Source organism: Cricetulus griseus, chromosome 10, assembly GCF_003668045.3.
Source record: "Cricetulus griseus strain 17A/GY chromosome 10, alternate assembly CriGri-PICRH-1.0, whole genome shotgun sequence".
NCBI lineage: Eukaryota > Metazoa > Chordata > Mammalia > Rodentia > Cricetidae > Cricetulus > Cricetulus griseus.
The window spans coordinates 16,373,926-16,393,920 of record NC_048603.1 but is presented as its reverse complement, the minus strand read 5'-3'; the positions used below and the strand labels follow the sequence as shown (position 1 = coordinate 16,393,920).

Sequence of the window (19,995 nt, the reverse complement as noted above, 5' to 3'; positions counted from 1 at the left end):
GTCATCCAAAGTCGAAGTTCGTTTCTGTTGCTGTTGTTGTCTTTTGTTGTTGCTAACCCTTCCACGGGTGTCAGCAAAAGTACAGTATGTGTTAGATCATGGCACTGTCTTTTTAAAGTCACCCTAAGAGGCCAGATCCCACAGCCTGAAGAAATCAGCGCTCTCCCTGAGACACTCAGAGCTATTCTGTGCTGTGGATTTTACGCTCATAATTTATGGCCTTAACCAGTACTGGGCTCTTTCATCCTCCTTGTCAGGTAGGTTATCTCAAATCTAACTGCAAGGTATAAAGCTGCCTGTTAAGATAAAGCTGCAGGGGGACCTTGGCATATTCCATGGCAGGTGGGAGTAACTGAGGCGGAGGACAAAGACGCCAGGCAGAGCAACCGTGGAACCCTGGGCTGACCAGGGCACTGCCTGAGTGCAGTCTGCCAGGTAACAGGGGCAGGCCAGCATAACGCCTGAATCCTTACACTGTGCAGCTCCCTCTACCAACTGACTCAAGTCAGACACAGCCCAAACGACTCTTTTTCTCTGTCTCCCTCCCCCATCACTCAGCCCATGATGGCTGTCACTTTTACTTAAGCTAGCCCTTTAAGGAAACCCCTCTTCATTTTCAAAGGTGAGCCTCTTCTCTTTAAGGCTGTTCCTTATATAGTAATGTCCTTGTGTGACGTCCCCTTTTATGCTGTTCTTTTCTGATTCAGGGCCTCATCATGGTCTGGGTCCTTCCTCCTGACAAAGCTACTTCCAGAATGACAATTACGTATCGGTTCCTTTCAGAACCAACAACCATGACAATTTATGTAGCAATACATGTCCACCATTATAGAATCTACTGGATAGTTTCACAACTTAAAATCCCTCTGTGCTTGCTGGGGTTCAGTCTTGCTTTGGTCCCACCTATCCTTTCTATGCCCTGTTCCTCTCTCTTGGAACGGAAATGTTTACTCAGTGGCACCGAGTATCAGAAGTGTCATTTTTGCAGGGACTCACAGTTCACAGATTGCCTTGAGTCTTGGAGCAGACCTTACATTTGAGCTTTTGAACAATGTTACAACTCTTAAGACTTGGGAAAAGTTTTAGAAGTGAGCTAAGTGCTCTTTGCATTATGGGATGAACTTTAGGGACCAGAGTGGCATGCTATGGTTTAAAGTGCCGTGACTGGTGTTAAGTGGATCTATGTGAGTTCAAGGCCAGACTGGTCTACAAAGCTACACAGAGAAACTCTGTCTCAGAAAATAAAATAAATAAAAAGACAATGGAGAAATGGCTCAGGGGTTAAAAGCATTTGCTACTCTTCCAGAGGACCCAGGTTTGATTCCCAGCAGCAACATAGCAGCTCATAGTTATCCATAACTACACTTACAGGGGATCCAAGAGGGCCTCTCTGTGCACCAGGCATGTATGAGCACGGACAAATATATATGAAAAACATCCATGCATATTAAGAAAGGAAGGAGGGGCTGGAGAGATGGCTCAGAGGTTAAGAGCACTGACTGCTCTTCCAAAGGTCCTGAGTTCAATTCCTAGCAACCACATGGTGGCTCACCACCATCCATTATGAGATCTGGTGCCCTCTTCTGGTGTGCAGATATACATGGAAGCAGAATGTTGTATACATAATAAATAAATAAAATCTTTTTAAAAAAAGAAAGGAAGGAATAAATGAAGGAAGGCAAGCAGGCAGGAATGAGTGAATGAATGAATGAAGAGAAACAGACAAGACAGACCTAGTGAAACACACATCTGAGTGTCTGTGGGGATGTTTCCACAGAAAATTAACTAAGGGGAAAGACCTGTGTTGAATATGTATGGTACCAACCCCATGGGATGGGGACCTGAACTGAATAAAAAGAAAACCGGAGTGGCTTGGGTGGTTGTGGCGCACTCCTTTAATCCCAGCACTCGGGGAGGCAGAGGCAGGCAGATCTCTGTGAGTTCGAGGTCAGCCTGGTCTCCAGAGCGAGTGCCAGGATAGGCTCCAAAGCCACAGAGAAACCCTGTCTCGAAAAACCAAAACCAAAATCAAAACAAAAAAAAAAAAAGAAAGAAAGAAAGAAAAAGAAAAAGGAAACCACAAGAAGGCCAACGGAGCACCTCATTTCTCTGCTTCTCCATCCGTTGCTGAGCTATGAGCAAGTAGCCTCCCTCCACCACGGACTACAGCTGACCTTGCTGTAATGCCTTCCCATGAGGATGGACCATATCCCCTGACTTGAAAGCTAAAATAAACTTTCACTTCTCTTACCATCCGTGTCAGGGATTTTTGTCACAGCGACAAGTAACTAATTTGGTGGCTGTGGGCAATTAGTTCCAAGGCCTCCGTGGGTACCAAAGTGCTCAAGCATCTTATATACATTTGAATATAATGTGTACATCCTCCTGCTAACTTTAAACACTGCCCAGTTTACTTATAATATTGTCCTACTGTGGTTTTTGCCTGCAGGATGCCATGATAATCCCATTGCCATCTTGGAGTAGAGATTACTTTGACTCCGTAGTCAGGGCATCAAAATAAGCAGAATGACAGTGATAGCTAGCTCTAAGAGATTAGTAGTGATAGAGTTGTTGACACTCCCTCGTGTCACAGGACCTCCACCTTCCAACTAAGGCCCCCGGCTCCGTTCTGCCTGTCTTCCAACATACTGAGAGACAGATGCTATTAAGAAGCAGAAGGTTAATTGAAAGTGGGATTCCATGACTCGGCTTCCATGGGAGGTCACCTGTGTTGGGACCTCACACGGATGTAGCTGGTTTTGGATCACCCACAGTCTGTAAGTAGCCTCTTATCCATGTCCCTGGGAGAGAGCCCAATAAACTCACTGGTTCACCAAACTGAACTTGGTGCGACTGTGACTTTGATCTGCGGTATAGGAGCCTATCAGGATGATTCTACAGTGACATTTAAGGGATAACGAAAAGGGAGAAAATCTATACCTATTTAGTATAGACTTGGTTTTTTAAAAAAAAATTTTTTTGATTCACGGTTGGTTGAATCTGTGGTTGTAAAAACTATCCATTCAAATGGCTGGCAGTTCTTATGAAAAAAAAAAAAAACCACATTTATAGTGAAGTTTTAATGGTAAGTGAAGCACAGGGAGAGACCAACAAGAGTTAAAAATAAAATAGAAAACCATCGGTGTAACCCCACTAATGGTGGCTATGGTTTGATGCGGAATGTCCCCCAAAGGACATATGCTAAAGCTTTTGGTTCTCAGAGTGGTAACAGTCTGGGGGTGCTGTGGACCTTTGGAAGGAGGGACCTTGAGGGAAGGCCTTAGCTCATTGAGGGGATGCCCTCCAAAAGGACTGTAGGGCCCTGGCTCCTCCAGCTGGCTCTCTCTAAGTTTCTAGTCATGCAGTGACCAGTTTATTCCACCATGTGCACCCAACCATTGCCACTTGGCACCCCGCCGAGGCTTGAAAGCCAATGGGCCTGGCTGGCCTTGCCTGGGTCTTCTAAGACCACAAGCAAGAATAGACTTTTTCTTCTACAAGTTAATCTCCTCGTGTGTTTTGTTAAGAGTTACCAACACTCACATTTTGTTGTTTGGGAGATGGGATTCACACTTACGATGATTTAAAAGAACCATCAAGGTCATTAGTAACTTCTAATAACCACATGTAAATACGGATCAAATCTGAGAAATGTGATTTAATGACTGAAATCCTCATCTGCAAGCAAAAAAAAATCTCATTTTCTTATTGTAAATGGGTCCTGATGAAATTTTGTCCAATTGTTAAGACATCTACGCATCACTATTTATTCTATATGTCATCTGCTTCCTAATATTGGAAATAGTTAGTGGTGGCCAAGGCTCCCACCCCACTTTGCCCTCGACAGTTACTGAAGTAAGTTATAAAGACACCAGAGAATCATGGAAGAAAAGTGGTAAAGTCACATGGCTTAATTCTCTTTGGCTTAAGGAGCCCAGGTTAAGTCTGAGCCACTTTGAGTGGATTTCCACAAGTAACCTTCCGGCTAGTGAAACCAACCCTCCACGTTTTCTTTTAAATTAGCAGAAGTTTTGTTTCTTTATCTCAAGGAAACTGAAATAAAGAAAAGACAATCTTAGGAGAAAGGGTTATTTCACGCCCTAATAACGGAGCTAAAAGCACAGACCAGAGACACAGGAGGAGGCCCCCCTACTTTTAACAGTGCTGTGTTGTCACCATTGTGGCTTCATTTCTGGCATTTCCAGGATGTCTTGGCAAATGGGTGGTGGCAGCCATAGCAAACAATTCATCAAGAATGAAGTTCAAAATATCAGCACTGATAACTATTATGATGTTTTGATTTTATTTGAAACAACAGTCCTATAGCCTGTTCTTTTTTTGGTGCCAGAATGTTCTTTAAATATCTCACGCTGACCCGTATTCTCGTGTTACTGACCTGAACTCCCTAAGTGGGCCAGTCTGTCCAGATGGAGATGGGATGTGATAACACAGGAATGTGCAGAATTGAAGTCTGTCCCGGCCCTGACTTTGAACTCAGCCATTTTCTTGGCTCTACCTTCAAAACACACTCAGAATTACACCAATGTGGAGCCAGTGTGTGACTGAAAGGGGCCACAGATCCAGAGCTGGTTTTGAATGCGGTAAGAATTATAGTCAACTCCTGATTATAATAATGCTGTATTGCATCCTAAGCAGTAAAACATGTCTGACCTGGACATGTGATGTGCTTTTGATATCAACGATAAGCCATATAGAGTGATTTAGGTCAACAAGTCCCGACAGGGATGACATAAAGACTTGTACAGTAAGGGGTCTGTCTGAGAAACGCACTTTCGACTTCCCTTAGCCCACAGTGAACTCTTAGAAATGAGCTGGGGTGGATTTGGATTATGCCTGGGTAAACAGGTAGACAATGAGCCCAGCCAGAAGGGAAAGGAGACCACCCAGATTCTTAGAGATACATCTATACCCTGTGAGCAGCTAGGAGATAAAGACTCACGATTGCACGTGCCACTGAGTTTCAAATTGCTATCTGTGTCTATGCACACGGAGAAGAACTCATCCGATACCTCACATTGCTAACAGCCTCTAGGTGAGGGACGCACGGTGTTAACGGCAACGTTTACTTTTAATGTTTTATATGCTTGTTAAGAATCTCAAACTAAAATAAAAAAAAAAAGAAAACTGCTTTGCAGGCTCACTGAAATTAAGAATATGGGTTCACTTAAAATATGAGTTTAAAGCTCGGGGGGGGGGGAGATAACAAGAAAAGAAACAGAAAGGAGGCTGGTAGAACCAAGAAAAGATGTCGGGGAGAAAAATAAAACCATTGCCCAACTTTAAACCACATGTAGGCGCAGCTTGAGGAAAAACACACGGCGTGGAGGGATGTGCGAAATGAAAGTGGTCCGACAGGAGATTAGAGATGCAGGAGACAGAGAGCTCAAGGAAGCCGGCATCAGATGTTATTCATTCAGTCGTACATCTATTTGGAATTCATTCAGCAACTGCTAAATATTAGGGCCTGTGTCGGGACTCAAGGATGTAAAGTCCCTCAAGATGTTCAGAGGAAGCAGAGAAGGCAACAATTACAGGCATGTGACACCTGCAAAGTGCGTGCAGAGTGTGGTCCTTACAGCCCCCGGGAGCAGAGCACACACTGTGAGTATAGGCCTAGCCTGCACCACTTGGTGACTAAGAACAATAAAATTTACCCTTTCACAGTTCTAAGCTCCAGAAGTCAAAATCAATTTTTGTTGAGATGGAACCAAGGGGTTGGGTCTGCTCCCCCTGGGGGCTTTCGAGAAGAGTCCATTCGCTGTCTCTTCCTTCTACGTCAGGCTACTGGAGTCCTGGGCTGTGGCTGCATCACCAAAGCTCTGTGTTCGCACTGTTTTCTCCTCCTCTGTGTCAATCTCCCTGTGTCTTCCTGTTTCAAGGACATGAATGAACAGTGACACTTGGGACCCAACTGACTGATCTAGGATGGTCTCCCAATTTCGAGAGCTTTCCTCTATTTAATTACATTTGCAAAATCTTTAGGCCATGCCAGGAGGCAGCATTCACAGCTGACATAGGGCTGTGAGTTCCTTTTAAGGGGTTATTATTCAGCCTCACCCATGTATGGTGAGTAGAGCAGGCACAGTGTCACACAGTGTACCAAGGACCTTGCAACATAGTATCCCAGCACCGCTCACTGGAGAGTCAGGCAGGAGTGTTTGTATCCTGTGGATCCATGGGTAAGGCAAAGACATGAAGGAACGTGCCCAGGTTTAGAAGACTCATTCCTCTCTCAATTTCTGTGCAAACTTCCAGATAACTGACTGGAAAAGTTTATATTCCTCAGAGTTTCAGAGGTCTCAGCCCATGGTCACATGATACCTTGTTCTGGGGCTTCTTGCAACACGGAGGCTGTGAACCTGTTTACTTCCTGGCTGCCGTGAAACAAAAAGAAGAGCAACCTGGGTCCCAATATCCCAATCAAGGGCTTGCCCCAAACAAACCTCACTTTTTTTTTGCACTGGGTCCCTCCTCCTATAGATCTCAGCAGTTCCCCCACTAGGGGCCACAGGCAGGGGACCAAACCTTCAACAGAGGAGCCTTTGGGGAGGGCACGTTTGAAATTCCAACTATCACAAGTGTAAAGGATGGAGAGGTGGGGCAGGAGACCAGGGAATGGAAGACTAATTAGGAGACGGAATTCAGGGGGTTAAGCAAGAAATGGGAGCGACGAGGGGATTAACTGTAATGGGCCATGCGGAAATAATTTCCACAGCAGCAAACAGTGGTGACAACTGGAATCTGTGACCCATCTTAGATTACTGGAAGGGTTAGACTGTGGTTAGAATTAACCTCCTTGACTCTTGTAGACGATGGAGTTGTCAGTTATTACTGATCCAAAATAGGGATAAAACTATAATCTCCCATGAAAAAGGAGGAAGGGAAACCTCCAGGGAAGAATAGATTTTTAATTTGTTGTCTTAATCACGGCATGCTATAAACCACTGGCTATGTGCTATAGGGTTATCACATTCCTATTCGGAGTAAATCTCACGAGGTTAGAGCCATCTGGTGATTATAAAAAACACCAGAAAAGGTCAGGGTTCTGAAACACGGGGTATCATCCCTATTCTACACCTAGTTCCATGCCAGTTTCTAATCAGTCTTAAAACCTTGGCAGACAACCCCGACATACTGCCTTCCCATACCAATAAGAACCATCATGTTTTGCCTTTTACTGGAGAACACATTTATTCCCACAGTTGTACATCCCTCATTAAAAAAACAATAGTGAACTTGGCTAGGGCTTAGCTTTTCTGAAGATACCATCGTGTTTTTCACTTCGTGGGGAAAGGAGTACGTTTAGTGACTCATTTTTGGGAGGCTTTTAGCACGGTGTTGAAGTAGGGGAGAGGTGAGAAAAGGCGAGATTCTACTTAAAATGGTTTTCTATTACAAAACCCCTTGGTCCTGCCTGATATTGGGGAGGGAATCCATGACGTCCCTGACAGCCACACTGAATACAAAGGATGTTACTGTTCACCCACAACACCCATCTGACCGTGATTTCAAAACCTGTAATTCTTCGTAAAGAATCAGGATGACCGCCTGCCTTTTTCGGGCCCAGCCTAAGGGGCTGAATGCAACAACCACCCTAAAGCTGGACGCTGTGGGCCTTCTTGGCTGCAAAGTCTTCCTCTATCCCTGCCTGGGCTTCCAGACCACACATTTCTTTGGGGGAACAGTGCCTGCCTTGAACTCCAGAAGTGATTTGTCACAACTTTCTCTGAACATGGAACTCTACCCATTCCATCAGATGCTAGCTAGTGGATGAATTTTCCCCAGAGTTTGGGGAGGGGGAATGATATTGTCTCACACTCTCTCATCTCTGCCAAAACCTCCTAAGGCATCCATCAGACCAAATCTCCCTGAAGCTAAGGCTGAGATCAAGTTTAAGTTTTCCATATGCCTGTACCCTGTGATAGAGACTTCGCCACCTCTAAAAGGCCAGCCCTCAAAGCTAGACTAATTTCTCCCACTTTAGCTCCTATTCTAGCAAAATTCCATCCCCCCGGTCCATGTTGCAACAAACCTCACAGTCAACACGTATACGACACCCATACTTAGTAGTAGTAACTGCTACTACTTGGTTCAAAAGACTCGTAAATGACTCTACACGCAAGTCACAGATACTCTCTTCATGAACGTGGCAGCTGCCCAAAACATGGTATCTGCTTGAATCTTAACCACAAAGAACTATTCATTTCTCCACCACCACGACTCGGGCAGCCACAGCCAAAATGTCTACTAATATTTTCTTTCTATTCCCCCTCACACATTCATAGTCACCTACAGTACCATATTAGTTCTGGAAGTTTCATGTAGGTAGTCACTTGGAGACTATAAACAAAGATCACTCCTTCAAATGTTGTTCAAACGCTTCAACATTCTTATTATGAATTCACAACTGGTACGAAGTGGTGTGATGATTTATGGACGAGAAGTGGAATGATTAAATAAGGAAGATTAATACCCCTCATCTCTCAAATGCTTATCATTCTTATGGCGAGGAAATTTGAAATCTGCTCTTTGCTTTTTTTTTTTTTAAGTGTGCAATACATTACTAGCTATCTTCACCCCTGTGCCACAGAGCTCAAAAACCCAACCCTCCGCCTCCTCCTGGGACTGTATTCTTTTGGTCCCCATCACCCCAGCTCTTCTACCTCCTGGCTTGCACAGTCACCATTTCTGCTTCAGGGGTTCTATTGTTTGAGATTCCACACATAAGTGAGAACATGTGGTATTTGTCTTTCTATGGCTGTCTTGTTCCACTAAGCATAATGTTCTCTAATTCCATGTTGTTGAAAGTGACAGAATTTCTTTCCCTTTTAAGGTTTAATAGTATTTCTCTCTCTCTCTCTCTCTCTCTCTCTCTCTCTCTCATATATATATATATATATATATATATATATATATATATATCACATTTTCTTTATCCATTCAACTGTCAGTGGACACTGACACGGGCTCCCCTGCTTGGCTGTTGTGAATCATGCTGCCACGGACTTGAGAGGCAGTGCAGGTCCCCATCTCTTCAACATACAGACTTCAGTCTTTTGGGTAAATACCAAGAATCGGCATTGCTGGTTTATACAGTAATGCTATTTTTAGAGGGTTCTTTATTTTTTAAAGTATTTCTAAAACATTTGCATTCTCCCTATCTTTCTGACTCCATTCCTTGCCTCTCCCAAATTACAAGTTCAAACATGTCACAGAAGTACAGCTGTGTCTTGAGAACACACCGAATGTCTTCCGGCTTTGCTGTTCCTGCCGTATGCCATCCTATCGAGAGGGATTCTCGGCACTCTGGGTAGACTGCTGATCATTTAATTTGGGTCCTCTTTGTTGATTGGCTTACATAGCTTCTCCCATTAATTTTCCATCAACAGGAAAATGTGAGGCTTTTCTAGATGTGTTTGATGGGGGAGGGGGAGGGAAGATAAGCCTGGAACTTAGAAATAAGTGATAGCCTAGAGATGGCCTAGTGAAAATGACTTTTTAAAAATGGATTCGACGGCCTAAGATTTTACGGAGATTGCTTCTCAGGTCCCAGCCACATGGACAAGGAAGGACACTGCCTGGGGAGGAACATTCGTGGTGAGCTAGGTAGAGGAAGGAGATGGATGACCTGAGATGCACAGGCTAACAGCTGCCCGTGCAGACAGTACACAGGATCCTTGGGTCAACCTGCTGGGAACTTGTGCTCAGACCACTCAGGATCTTTTCTGGATCACAGGACCTGTTTCATGGAGAACCCCAGCCTTCCCCAAAAGACCCATGCTCTTCAGGAACATCAGGCCCAGCACCTCTGGCTTTGACAATTAATACAGGACAGGACAGGTATTGGGGAATATTCTTTTAAGGTGTGTTACTATTGTTTATGTTGCATTTGTTTAACTCTGTGAAGCTGTGTTACTGTTCCTGTCGAAATGCCTGGTGTTCTAATAAAGAGCTGAACAGCCAATAGTGTGGCGGAAACAAGGACAGGCAGGGCTGGCAAGCAGAGTATAAATAGAAGGAGAAATGAGGAAAAGGAGGAGCAAGATAAAACAGGAAAGGGGAGGACTTCAGGGGACAGCAACCCAGCCACCCAGCCACCCAGCCACCCAGCCACCAGCCACCCAGCCACCCAGCACCCAGCCACCCAGCCACCCAGCCACCCAGCACCCAGCCACCACTCAGCCACCCAGCCACCCAGATACACAGCCACCCAACCACCCAGCTACCCAGCCACACAACCACCCAGCCACCCAGTTACACAGCCACCCAGCCACCCAGCCACACAGCCACACAGCCACACAGCCACCCAGCCACACAGTCACACAGTCACACAGCCACACAGCCTCACAGCCAGACATGGGGTAAGAAGGAAAGAAAAGGTATACAGGAATAGAGAGAAAGATAAACGCCCCGAAGCCAAAGATAGATGGAATAATTTAAATTAAGAAAAACTGGCAAGAAACTAGCCAAGCCAAGGCCGGGCATTCATAACTAAGAATAAGCCTCCATGTGATTTATTTGGGAGCTGGATGGTGGGCCCCCCACAAAGCCAAAAGAGTAAAACATGGCACAATAGGCAGGAATCACATCTAGGCAGACAAGAGCTCCTGTTGTCTCATTAAGTCTTCCTCCCATGGAATTCGGCCTATGGCAGTGGGACCAATGAGTAAGGAGCATGAGTTGAAAATCAGAGAGAGAGACTGGATGATGCTCACCATATTGTTAGAGATCCTGCACCAAGGTATATGTGAATCCAGAACTATTCTGGCTTTATACCTCACCCAAAATGGATTCATTTCTTTTATTATTTAATCCAATTGCATTTGCACGACTTGCTGCCTGAACCTCTTACCTTTCAAAGCATTCTTGGTAGAGAGGGCTAGTTCTAAAGCCAGGAGAGAGACTGACTCTTATTAAAAGTTAAAGAAGTTAGGCCAGTGCTCCAGGTTCCTGAAATAAGGAAACAGTTTGAGAGCTGCAAAGAATGTAAGTTTTGGAGAATCGGGGAATCAGCCAAAGCCTCAGCAGGGCAGCTGGACATTCATTTTACAAGGGCCTGGTGTGACTCACCACACTCAGGATGGGTCTTTGGAGGGATGGCTACTAAATACAACCTAAAAGGCAGCGGAGAACATGACTAAACACATATGTTTACATTAGAAACCATTGTTTAGCACCTCCTGATGTGGGCCAATGACAGTCGACCATGCTAAGAGTGAATATGGCTGGCCAGGTGACGAGGTTGGGCTAAAGTACAGGTCTGAATATCCTAAAAGCAAGTGAAAGACTGATAAAAGAAAAACTGCCGTATTAGATGTATAGAATAGGTTTTTAAAAATCTGTAAGTATAAACCAAATGAAGTTTTTTTTTTTTTTAATTTCTTCCTCTTAAGAATATGGAAATGACCAGCTGTCTCTACCCAAGCCTTTGAGATTTGAAGACTTAGCATTTTTCTTTCTTCTGGAGAGTTATGAGCCACTGTCAGAAAAGAGATGGATGATTTAGCAAAGCTAAATCAATGAGGGCAGTGCAAAACTCATCACGGGCTTCGTGCTCATCTCTCCCTTCACGTTCACTCTCAACACCGAAATCATCTTAAGCTTCATCTCCAGCAATGGCCTAAAGCGTGGACTAAAAATAGTTTTTGCTGCCGAGCCCGCTTGCTTGGAATAAGTCATTCAACACAAGTTCACTTACATGAGCAGGGAGGATAACGAGCACCTCACAAGCTTGTTGTGGGGCTCAAAGGACTTAACAGCTACAAAGTGGCACACAGTAAATAGTTGACAAATGCCGGCCTCTCCAACCTTGCCTCTTCCTCACCAAGTTGTATCAACTTCCTTTAAATATATTGACTTTAGGGGCTGGAGAGATGGCGCAGTGGCTAAGAGCACTGACTGTTCTTCCAGAGGTCCTGAGTTCAATTCCCAGCAACTACATGGTGGCTCATAACCATCCGTTATGAGATCTGGTGCCCTCTGCTGGCATGCAGGCACAAGACTGTATAGACTGTATACATAATAAATAAATAAAAAAGTTTAAAAAAAGATTTATTTTAAAAAAATATGTTGACTCTAAAAATTCAAGCCATTGAGAAGTTCAAATAAAGGACGTTAAAAATTACAAATTTTCATCTCATCCTACGAAGCGCAGCCCCTTTCACCACATCCTTGTGAGTTTCAGTTATCCATGGCTGTGAGGAACTAAGATCAAAACTCTCCTTTGCTGAATTTCCCATCTTCCTCCTCTCCTTCCCCCACCTTCATCTTCCCAAGCTGAGTCTTCATTCAACACACAGTAGGACTGGACTTGAAGATCCCAAACCAATCTTAGCAGCAGGGAAACAGGCTCCAGGAGATGAACTGATTTACTCAAGTGCAATCAGCTAGTTACCATGATCAAAGCAACAGGCTGTGACCCTGGCTGCAAACCAGGTGTCAGCATTGGTTACATTGTCTGCAGCTGAAAGAAGGGAGAGCAAAGAGAGGGGCCAAGGTGGGAGCTCACTGTGATCCCAGGGGAAAGAAACACTAGAACCTGGTTTTGTTTGTTTCTGTTTTGCTGCGTGTATATTTTATGTGTGGTGTGCGTGTGCGTGCGTGTGCGCGTGTGTGTGTGTGCGCGTGTGCATGTGCGTGTGCGTGTGTGTGTGTGTCTGTGTGCGTGCGTGCGTGTGTGTCTGTGTGCGTGCGTGTGTGTGTGTGTGTCTGTGTGCGTGTGTGTGTGTGTGTGTGTCTGTGTGCATGTGTGTGTGTGTGTGTGTGTCTGTGTGCGTGTGTGTGTGTGTGTGTGTGTGTCTGTGTGTCTGTGTGTCTGTGTGCGTGTGCGTGTGTGTGTGTGTGTGTGTGTGTGTGCGTGTGATGCTTGTGTAGAGGCCAGAGGTTGATGTTGAATGTCTGTCTTCACTACTTTCCACCTTATATAGGGATTCATGGTATTTTGCTCAAGCCTAGAACTTGCTGGTTTTGCCAGTCTTCCTATCTTGCTTGCTCTGGTGAAATCTCAGCTTCCAGAGTGCTGGGTTACAGGAAACCATCACAGCCACCTAGCATTGACATGGATTCTGGGACCCAAACTCCAGCCCTCTGTTTGCAAGGCAAGTACTTTATCCATTCATATGTCCTCAGGCCTCAGTGTGAACATCTAATATTTGAGGAGATGCTGGAAACTTGGAATTTTGTAGCTAATTTCATTTAAAAAAATTTATTCCTTGAGACACAACCTTAATTTCCAATTTAAATGACAACATGTCACCATTTAAATGAAATTTACTATGCATCAATAACTTTAGAGGAATGTAATAGTCTAGACAGTTCAACTCATGTCTACAAAACTTAACTAAAAGGGGGCTGGAGAGATCGCTCAGTGGTTAAGAGCAATCACTGCTATTTCAGGGGACCTGACACCCATGGCAAAACACCAACGCAGATAAAATAAAAATGAATGAATAAATAAAAACTTTAACTAGAAAGGTCAAGAAATCAGGTGTTTTCTGTATGCTGCTTTTATTGGTTGATGAATAAAACTGTTTTTGACCAAAAGCTAGGCATAATATAGCTATGTGGCAAATCCTAACAGAGTTATGGAGAGAAAGAAGGCAGAGTCAGAGATGCCCTGTAGTTGCCGATGGAGCAACATTCTGGAGAGTTACCAGAAAGCCACAGCCTCATGGCAATACACAGATTAATAGAAATGGGTTAATCAATAAAAGAGAGCCAGCCAGTAATATGCCTGAATCATTGGCCAAACAATTGTAATTGATATTAAGCCTCGGAGTGTTATTTGGTAATCAGATTTGGGGACCCGGTGGTTGGGAGAGAAATCAGCTCAGCGGGACCGGGAGAGATAGAGGAAAAACTTCCAACTACAGTTGGGTGCTTTCTATGATGGAAGACGACTTCTCCTTTAAACTCAAAGAAAGAAAATCTGAATCACATCCTCATATTTTGATAAAGGGGCTTCTTTAAGGTTCTCAGCACTGACCTTTGATAAACCTTTGGCTTTTATTTATGTAAGTGAAGTATGTATACATGTGTGAGTAAATGGGGCATTTTAAATATGACTTTCAGATAGTAAACATCAAACTAAAGATATAGTTTTAGCCTTAAGAAACATTTAAATCTCATTTTTAAACTTATGTGTTTGTGTGTGAATCTTCTTGAGTATACGCACCATACGCATAAAGGCTCCCTCGGAGGCCGGAAGAGGATTATCAGATATTCTGGAACTAAAGTTACAGGCAGGAGGTTGTGAGCCATCCTGTGGGTGCTGGGAACTGGATCCACCTCGTCCTCTGAAAGAGCAGTAAATGCTCTTAAGTGCTGAGCCATCTCTCCAGCCTCAGCTAATCTCATCTTTAAATGCTGGCAATGTATTAAACGTTTTAAAACGTCTGTAAAGGTCAAACATGATACATCATATCTGTGCACCGGATTTGGCCCACATCGGGCCAGTTTGAGGCCTCTACCTCCTGTTGGTCTAATTTAGATGTTCTAAAATTTAATTTACTTTGACTTTTGCACTGCCTGCTCAAAAAACAAAACAAAACAAAACAAAAACCTTCCATGGCTCCTGTTAGATAAAACCTTAACTTCCTTACTCTTCCTTTAAGGCAATCCAGGACCAGATCCAAGGTCCTACACCCAGTCTTCATTTCCTGTAAGAACCACATCCATTGGACCAGACTCTAGGCATGGAAATTTCTAGAAAACACAGCTGTTTCTTGTTCCTAGGGTTTCACTTTCTGAAATGCCCTCTACCTGAACATTCCACCACAAAGCCCCGCCCATCTTAAAGTGTCAACCTGACCCACCGTTCCCTTCAGCTATATCCCTGACCTGGATACCTGGCTGAGCTGTCCATAGGCTTTTATATCAGCGACACGACACCGCAGATCCCTGTTTTGGAGTTACATACACCTTCCTAGACACCTAATAACATTCCCAAAAGAAATAGTTGGGGGCTGGAGAGATGGCTCAGAGGTTAAGAGCACTGGCTGCTCTTCCAGAGGTCCTGAGTTCAATTCCCAGCAACCACGTGGTGGCTCACAACCATCCGTAATGAGATCTGGTGCCCTCTTCTGGCCCACAGGCTTATATATAGACAGAACACTGTGTACATAATAATAAATATTTAAAAATATTTGGGTCTTGGACTACAGTGAATATTCCCACAGTGCTTTGCACACATATCGAGCCCAGTAAACATCTCAGGAACATTAGCCCTTCGTGCTGAAAATGTGTGAACACAACATGAGCGATGCCGGCGGAACTCAACACATCTAAACTTCCATAACAGGACACTTTTTCTTTTCTTCCCACGTGGGACAGGCAGTGAATTTCCTAATATCAGTGGCTTTTCAGGACGCCCTCTGCAGACTTTCTGCTCCAGGTATTCTTACATCTGTCTCAGACACCGCCACTTCTAAGTGGGCCCTGTCCCCCGAAAGCTCTTCAGGGGCATCAGAACTTTTCAACAGAGGACGAAGGCTAACCTGGTAAGACCTGATGCAATCCCTGTGAAAGCAGAGAGCTAGCTGGGCAACCAACAAGTGGACACTGCGCAGGTGTTTCGGACCGGACAAAACGGAGGGGACCATCAAGCAGCCAGTTCTAGCCTGCTGGTTGTTCTCAGTGCTAATTATGACTGGGGGGTGGGGCTTGGGAACTCGGATCTCACACTTGTTTTGTTTGACGCTCTATCCCCTATTCAGCCATCTCTCTGTTCAGTCAGTGTCAAAGGGGAAAAGGCTAGATTCCATTTTTACTTTTACTGTCCTAGACAGCACTAGTGGTACTTGCTAAAATGTTTGTTGAATGGGTTTCAAAATTCAATGTTTTACTTTTCCTTGAAATAAAGGTAATTATCTTTTTGGAAGCTAGCAAAAGGATGGAATATTATGGCTTGTAAGATGGCCCAACTCTACAGCAAAGGATAACCAGCCTACAGTCTACAACGCCAGAGGAGCCAGGTAACAAAGAGGACCCTAAGAGAGATATACATGGAAGGGGAAATAGACAGGGTCTCCTGAAAACCTTCATCCAGTAACTGATGGAAGCAGATACAGAGATCCACAACTACTCACTGGACCACTCTTCTGGAGTCCAGTGGAAGAGAGGGAGGAGCGATAATAGGAGCAAAGGGGTCAAGATCATGAATCAGCTGACCCCAGCTAGTGAGAGATCACTGACTCCAGACTGACATCTGGGGATCCTGCACAGGGCCCAACTAGGACCCCCCCCCCATGAGGCTTGGACAGTTTGTGAGGCCCCTGACAGTGGAAGCAGGAGCTATCCCTAGTGAATGAACTGGCTTTTGGGAGCCTATTTTCTATGGAGAGATACCTTGCTTAGCCTAGGCTGGGGGTGGGGTTCCTGAATTCGTTGACTCCCCATGGGAGGCCTCACTCTGTCTGGGGAGCAGATGGGGGGATGAGATGAGGGAAAGGTGGGGGGAGTAGGAAGGGGGGAGGGAGGGGGAACCGATATTAGTATGTTAAAAAAAAAAGATGGCCCAACTCTCCACACTCCTGGGAAAAGCAGGCATAGCCTTATCTCAAACCAACAAGAGTAGAGATGTCAGTTTCGTAGTGCCAATTAGCATATTCCAGGTACACCATTTCTGACTTGTACAACTGTGTACTATCAAGGGCAAGTTAAGCCTTGCAAACATTTATGTCACATGGTAATCTGTGCTTGGGAGAGTCAAGGCAATCAAGAATTCCAGGAAATGTTAAAGAAAACGAATGACCTTGCATAAATTCTCTGTGTGAAAACAATGCTTCGCTGTTTCAAATGATGCCATGGTTGGTCACATCTAATAATTTTACCAAGAGCAGATCATTCATTTTTAAACTTTTACTGGGATTGTGTCTATTACAAGCATAAGATATACCGAGGAAGTCTCCACGAAAAGAAAGTCTGTTCTGTGTAATTCTATGGGCGGAAGCAAGGAGAAATGGGATAGGTCTCCCAGCAAGCCCTCTTCCCCATTTTAATATCTTTTTGTGACAAAAACAGACTTAAAGCAAAATTAATAAGGTGGACGAAGCTTATTTATTCTTTATACAAATCACCTCTGAGTTCAGAAATCAACATTCAGGGTGATTTTCAAACACAAAAGGGATCTAACTCTTTGATGATTGATTGACCCCCCTTTCTCTCCTCCCAGTTAGGACAAGAGTAACAAAATCTTATGGCTGCACTCTTGTAAAACAAAGAGGTAAATGGCTTTGTTGCTGCACAAGAATAAAGTAACAGGCTTAGGAAAACTGGAAGCCTGGAGCTTACCCCGTGAAAGCTCCCTTGCCCCACTTGAAAGAATATGAACATTGCTCAAGGCAGGGCTGGGGAGAGCTTTTCTTCTCTCCCTGATCTTGGGGCCTTCCAGAAATAAATAATCTCCAGCATAAACCCGTGTTGTTTAGGCTGACAGTGTTGTTTCCCCAAAGGGCAAGCGCGATGAAGACCTGCAGCCTGAGGATGTCAGTGTTTCTCCTAGGGAAGGGAGATGCTGAGACCTTGGGGACCCAACTCTGCACACAGTTGACATTTGGGAGGCCCTTAATGGGTTTCTGCTTCTGAGAAAGGTGTCACTTTTTTTTTGTTTTTTTCTCTTTGAACTGTGAAAAGAACCTGGGGTGAAAATAAATAAGTACAAGGCCGCTCCCCATAGCCCTCAGATCCTTGCAGAAGGGGAGGGAAGAGCTGGGGAGCCCAGGTTCCTGGGTGAGGTGGGGTGGGGAGCAGAGGCCCTGAGTGAGGCCGGGCGCATTCTGGGGGTCGGATGCTCGTTTGAGTGGGGAGAGAGGGATGTTGATGAACGTGTGGCGGTGTTACAGAGTCGCTCTGCCCACTCGCAAGGCCGCTGTGGCTCGGGGGAGCCGGCAGGCCGAGGCCTGGAGCCTCTGCGGGGCCTGCGTGGAGCTGCGCCCTGGTGCGCGGGCGGGCGAGCGGGCGAGCAGGCGGCGGCCTTACCTGGTTCCTGCGGTACCAGGCGCTCGACAGCGAGCCGTTGCCCGGGCCGGGCTCCCAGTATGTGAAGTTCCGAGACAGCTCGTCCAGGACGGCCGAGGGGTCGTCCTCGGGGCCCGCGGGCACCGGCGCCGCCATGAGGACTGGCTCCAAGCGCGCTGGGCTCCGGTGCCACCCCGCCCCGCCACTCCGCTCCTCCGCAGCCGAGGCCACTTCCTGCCCGGCGACAGGGCGCGGGCACCTGGCTCCCGCGGCGCGCAGGTGCGGTCGGGGCTCGGCCTAGCTGCTCGGCCTCGGGTGTCCACACCTGTCAGCGCCAGGGTGAGGTCATTGCTTTTGCCTCCCGGATCCACTGTGCGCACAGTGTTTGTCCAAGCGCACGGAGAAAAGGAGCCATCGGTCAACCCCAGGAGTGACCGTCGCCCTTGGCAATCCCACTTCTCGCTTGTGGAAGGTCTAAAACGGTCTTCATAGTGGGGGAAAGGGAAAGTCATGGTTCCTCCCCTCTCCCCAGTGTGGTGAGCAGTGTGGGATGGAAGAGCCCGGCCTTAGGAACATCCGTAGAACAGAGAAGGGGCTCTCATGGCTACTGAAGGACCCCGGTGTGTACGCGGGGACTGGATGGATGGGCTTCCTGTCACATGGGTTCACAGGGGTGGCTGAAGAGCTGCCCGCTGCTGCATATAAAGATTTGGGCTAGGACAGAAATGTCAAGAAGAACCTTAAGAGCTCAAACCGGCTATTCTGGTCTGGCCAGTTTTGAACTCTGCGCGTCACACTACCAATGATCTCTCTGAGGCATCTCTCACTTGGAGAGTTCTATGATTTTTTTTTTTTTTTTTTTTTGTGCTGTTGCCTGAAGCCTCTGCACTTGGAATTCTTTTGTTTACGGGCCCCGGGATTCTTCTTAGGCGACACACTTTAGCTTCCACAACTTGACTTAGGAGAGGGGAGAGGAAGAGAAGAGGGGAGACAGAGATTCAAGAATAGAAAACCCAGTCTAGCTGGGCCCCGGGCGAAGGCTGGGATGGTTTCTTAGGAGAAATATGTAAATGAGACGAGAAAAGTGTGAAAAAGACGTTTCAGATTCAGCAAAAACAAGGGAAGTCATCTCGACAATTGTGCTGTTTCCTGCTCGACAGTTGTGTTGTTTCCTGCTTGGGTAGCCCAAGTGTTGAGTCCACAAAATTAATAACGTGGCTACTATGCTCAATTTTAAGAAACTAATTTATTTCAAATAAACTTCCTAAGGAAAAAAAAATACCCATTTGCTATATCTCATTATTTTCGTAAGTATATGGAGCTAGGAATTGAACCCCATTGCCTTTTGCATGCTGAGCAAGCTCCACCCCCACCCCCAGCCCTATGACGTCACTTCCATTCTGCTTAGCCATGCCTGCTATCCACCCACCTTCTCTATAAGAAAGCATTTTTTTTTTTCTTCCAGAATCTCCAACCTCCACAACCCATCATCTCTCCTCCTTTGACCCCAGTGGCCGGGAACAGGTCACATGCCTGATTTTACCTGCAAGTTACTCTTGGGCATTTCCAGCCTGAGCTCTGCCTTAAGGAAAAGAACAAGCATGGGTGGGGTGACAGAGGGGAGCTGTCGGCGTTGGCACCATTGCTCTTCAGTATTTTCTGTCAGCCAGATTGTAAGTAGGCATGCCGTCTCTAACTAGCAAAACACTAAACAGACCGACTTTCTTGTTCTCGGTATGCCTCGAAGCCTGCTCGCCCACAGACAACACCACCAGGCCCCCGTAATCTGCTGCACACACCTCATTGTGCTTTATTTCCTAACTTAGAAAATCAGCTTTGATTCCTTTGCAGTCGTATAAAAACTCCCATTTTTGGAGAAAGCACTTGGTGGGGGAAAAGGTTGTGATGTGTAGAGCCTACGTTATTTTGCCCAGTCGATCACTAGGCTCCAAGATGCGGCTGCTGTCCTAGTGTGTGTGGGTGTTTGAGAAGCAATTCGTGACCAGAGTTCCTTCCCAC

The 19,995-nt window shown here is 45.6% G+C and overlaps 1 protein-coding gene across 2 annotated transcripts in view; it reads right to left on the bottom strand.

The window, feature by feature from the left end:
- The window catches only part of Nipal2 (NIPA like domain containing 2), an 84,361-nt gene extending 66,229 nt beyond the window's left edge, over positions 1 to 18,132 (bottom strand). For both annotated transcript variants that reach the window (XM_027431522.2, XM_035449651.1), the window contains exon 1: positions 17,998 to 18,132. In XM_027431522.2, the coding sequence (XP_027287323.1) occupies positions 17,998 to 18,132 (135 nt within the window). The remainder of the gene's footprint in view (positions 1 to 17,997) is intronic.
- Between the last annotated feature and the right edge of the window lie 1,863 nt (positions 18,133 to 19,995).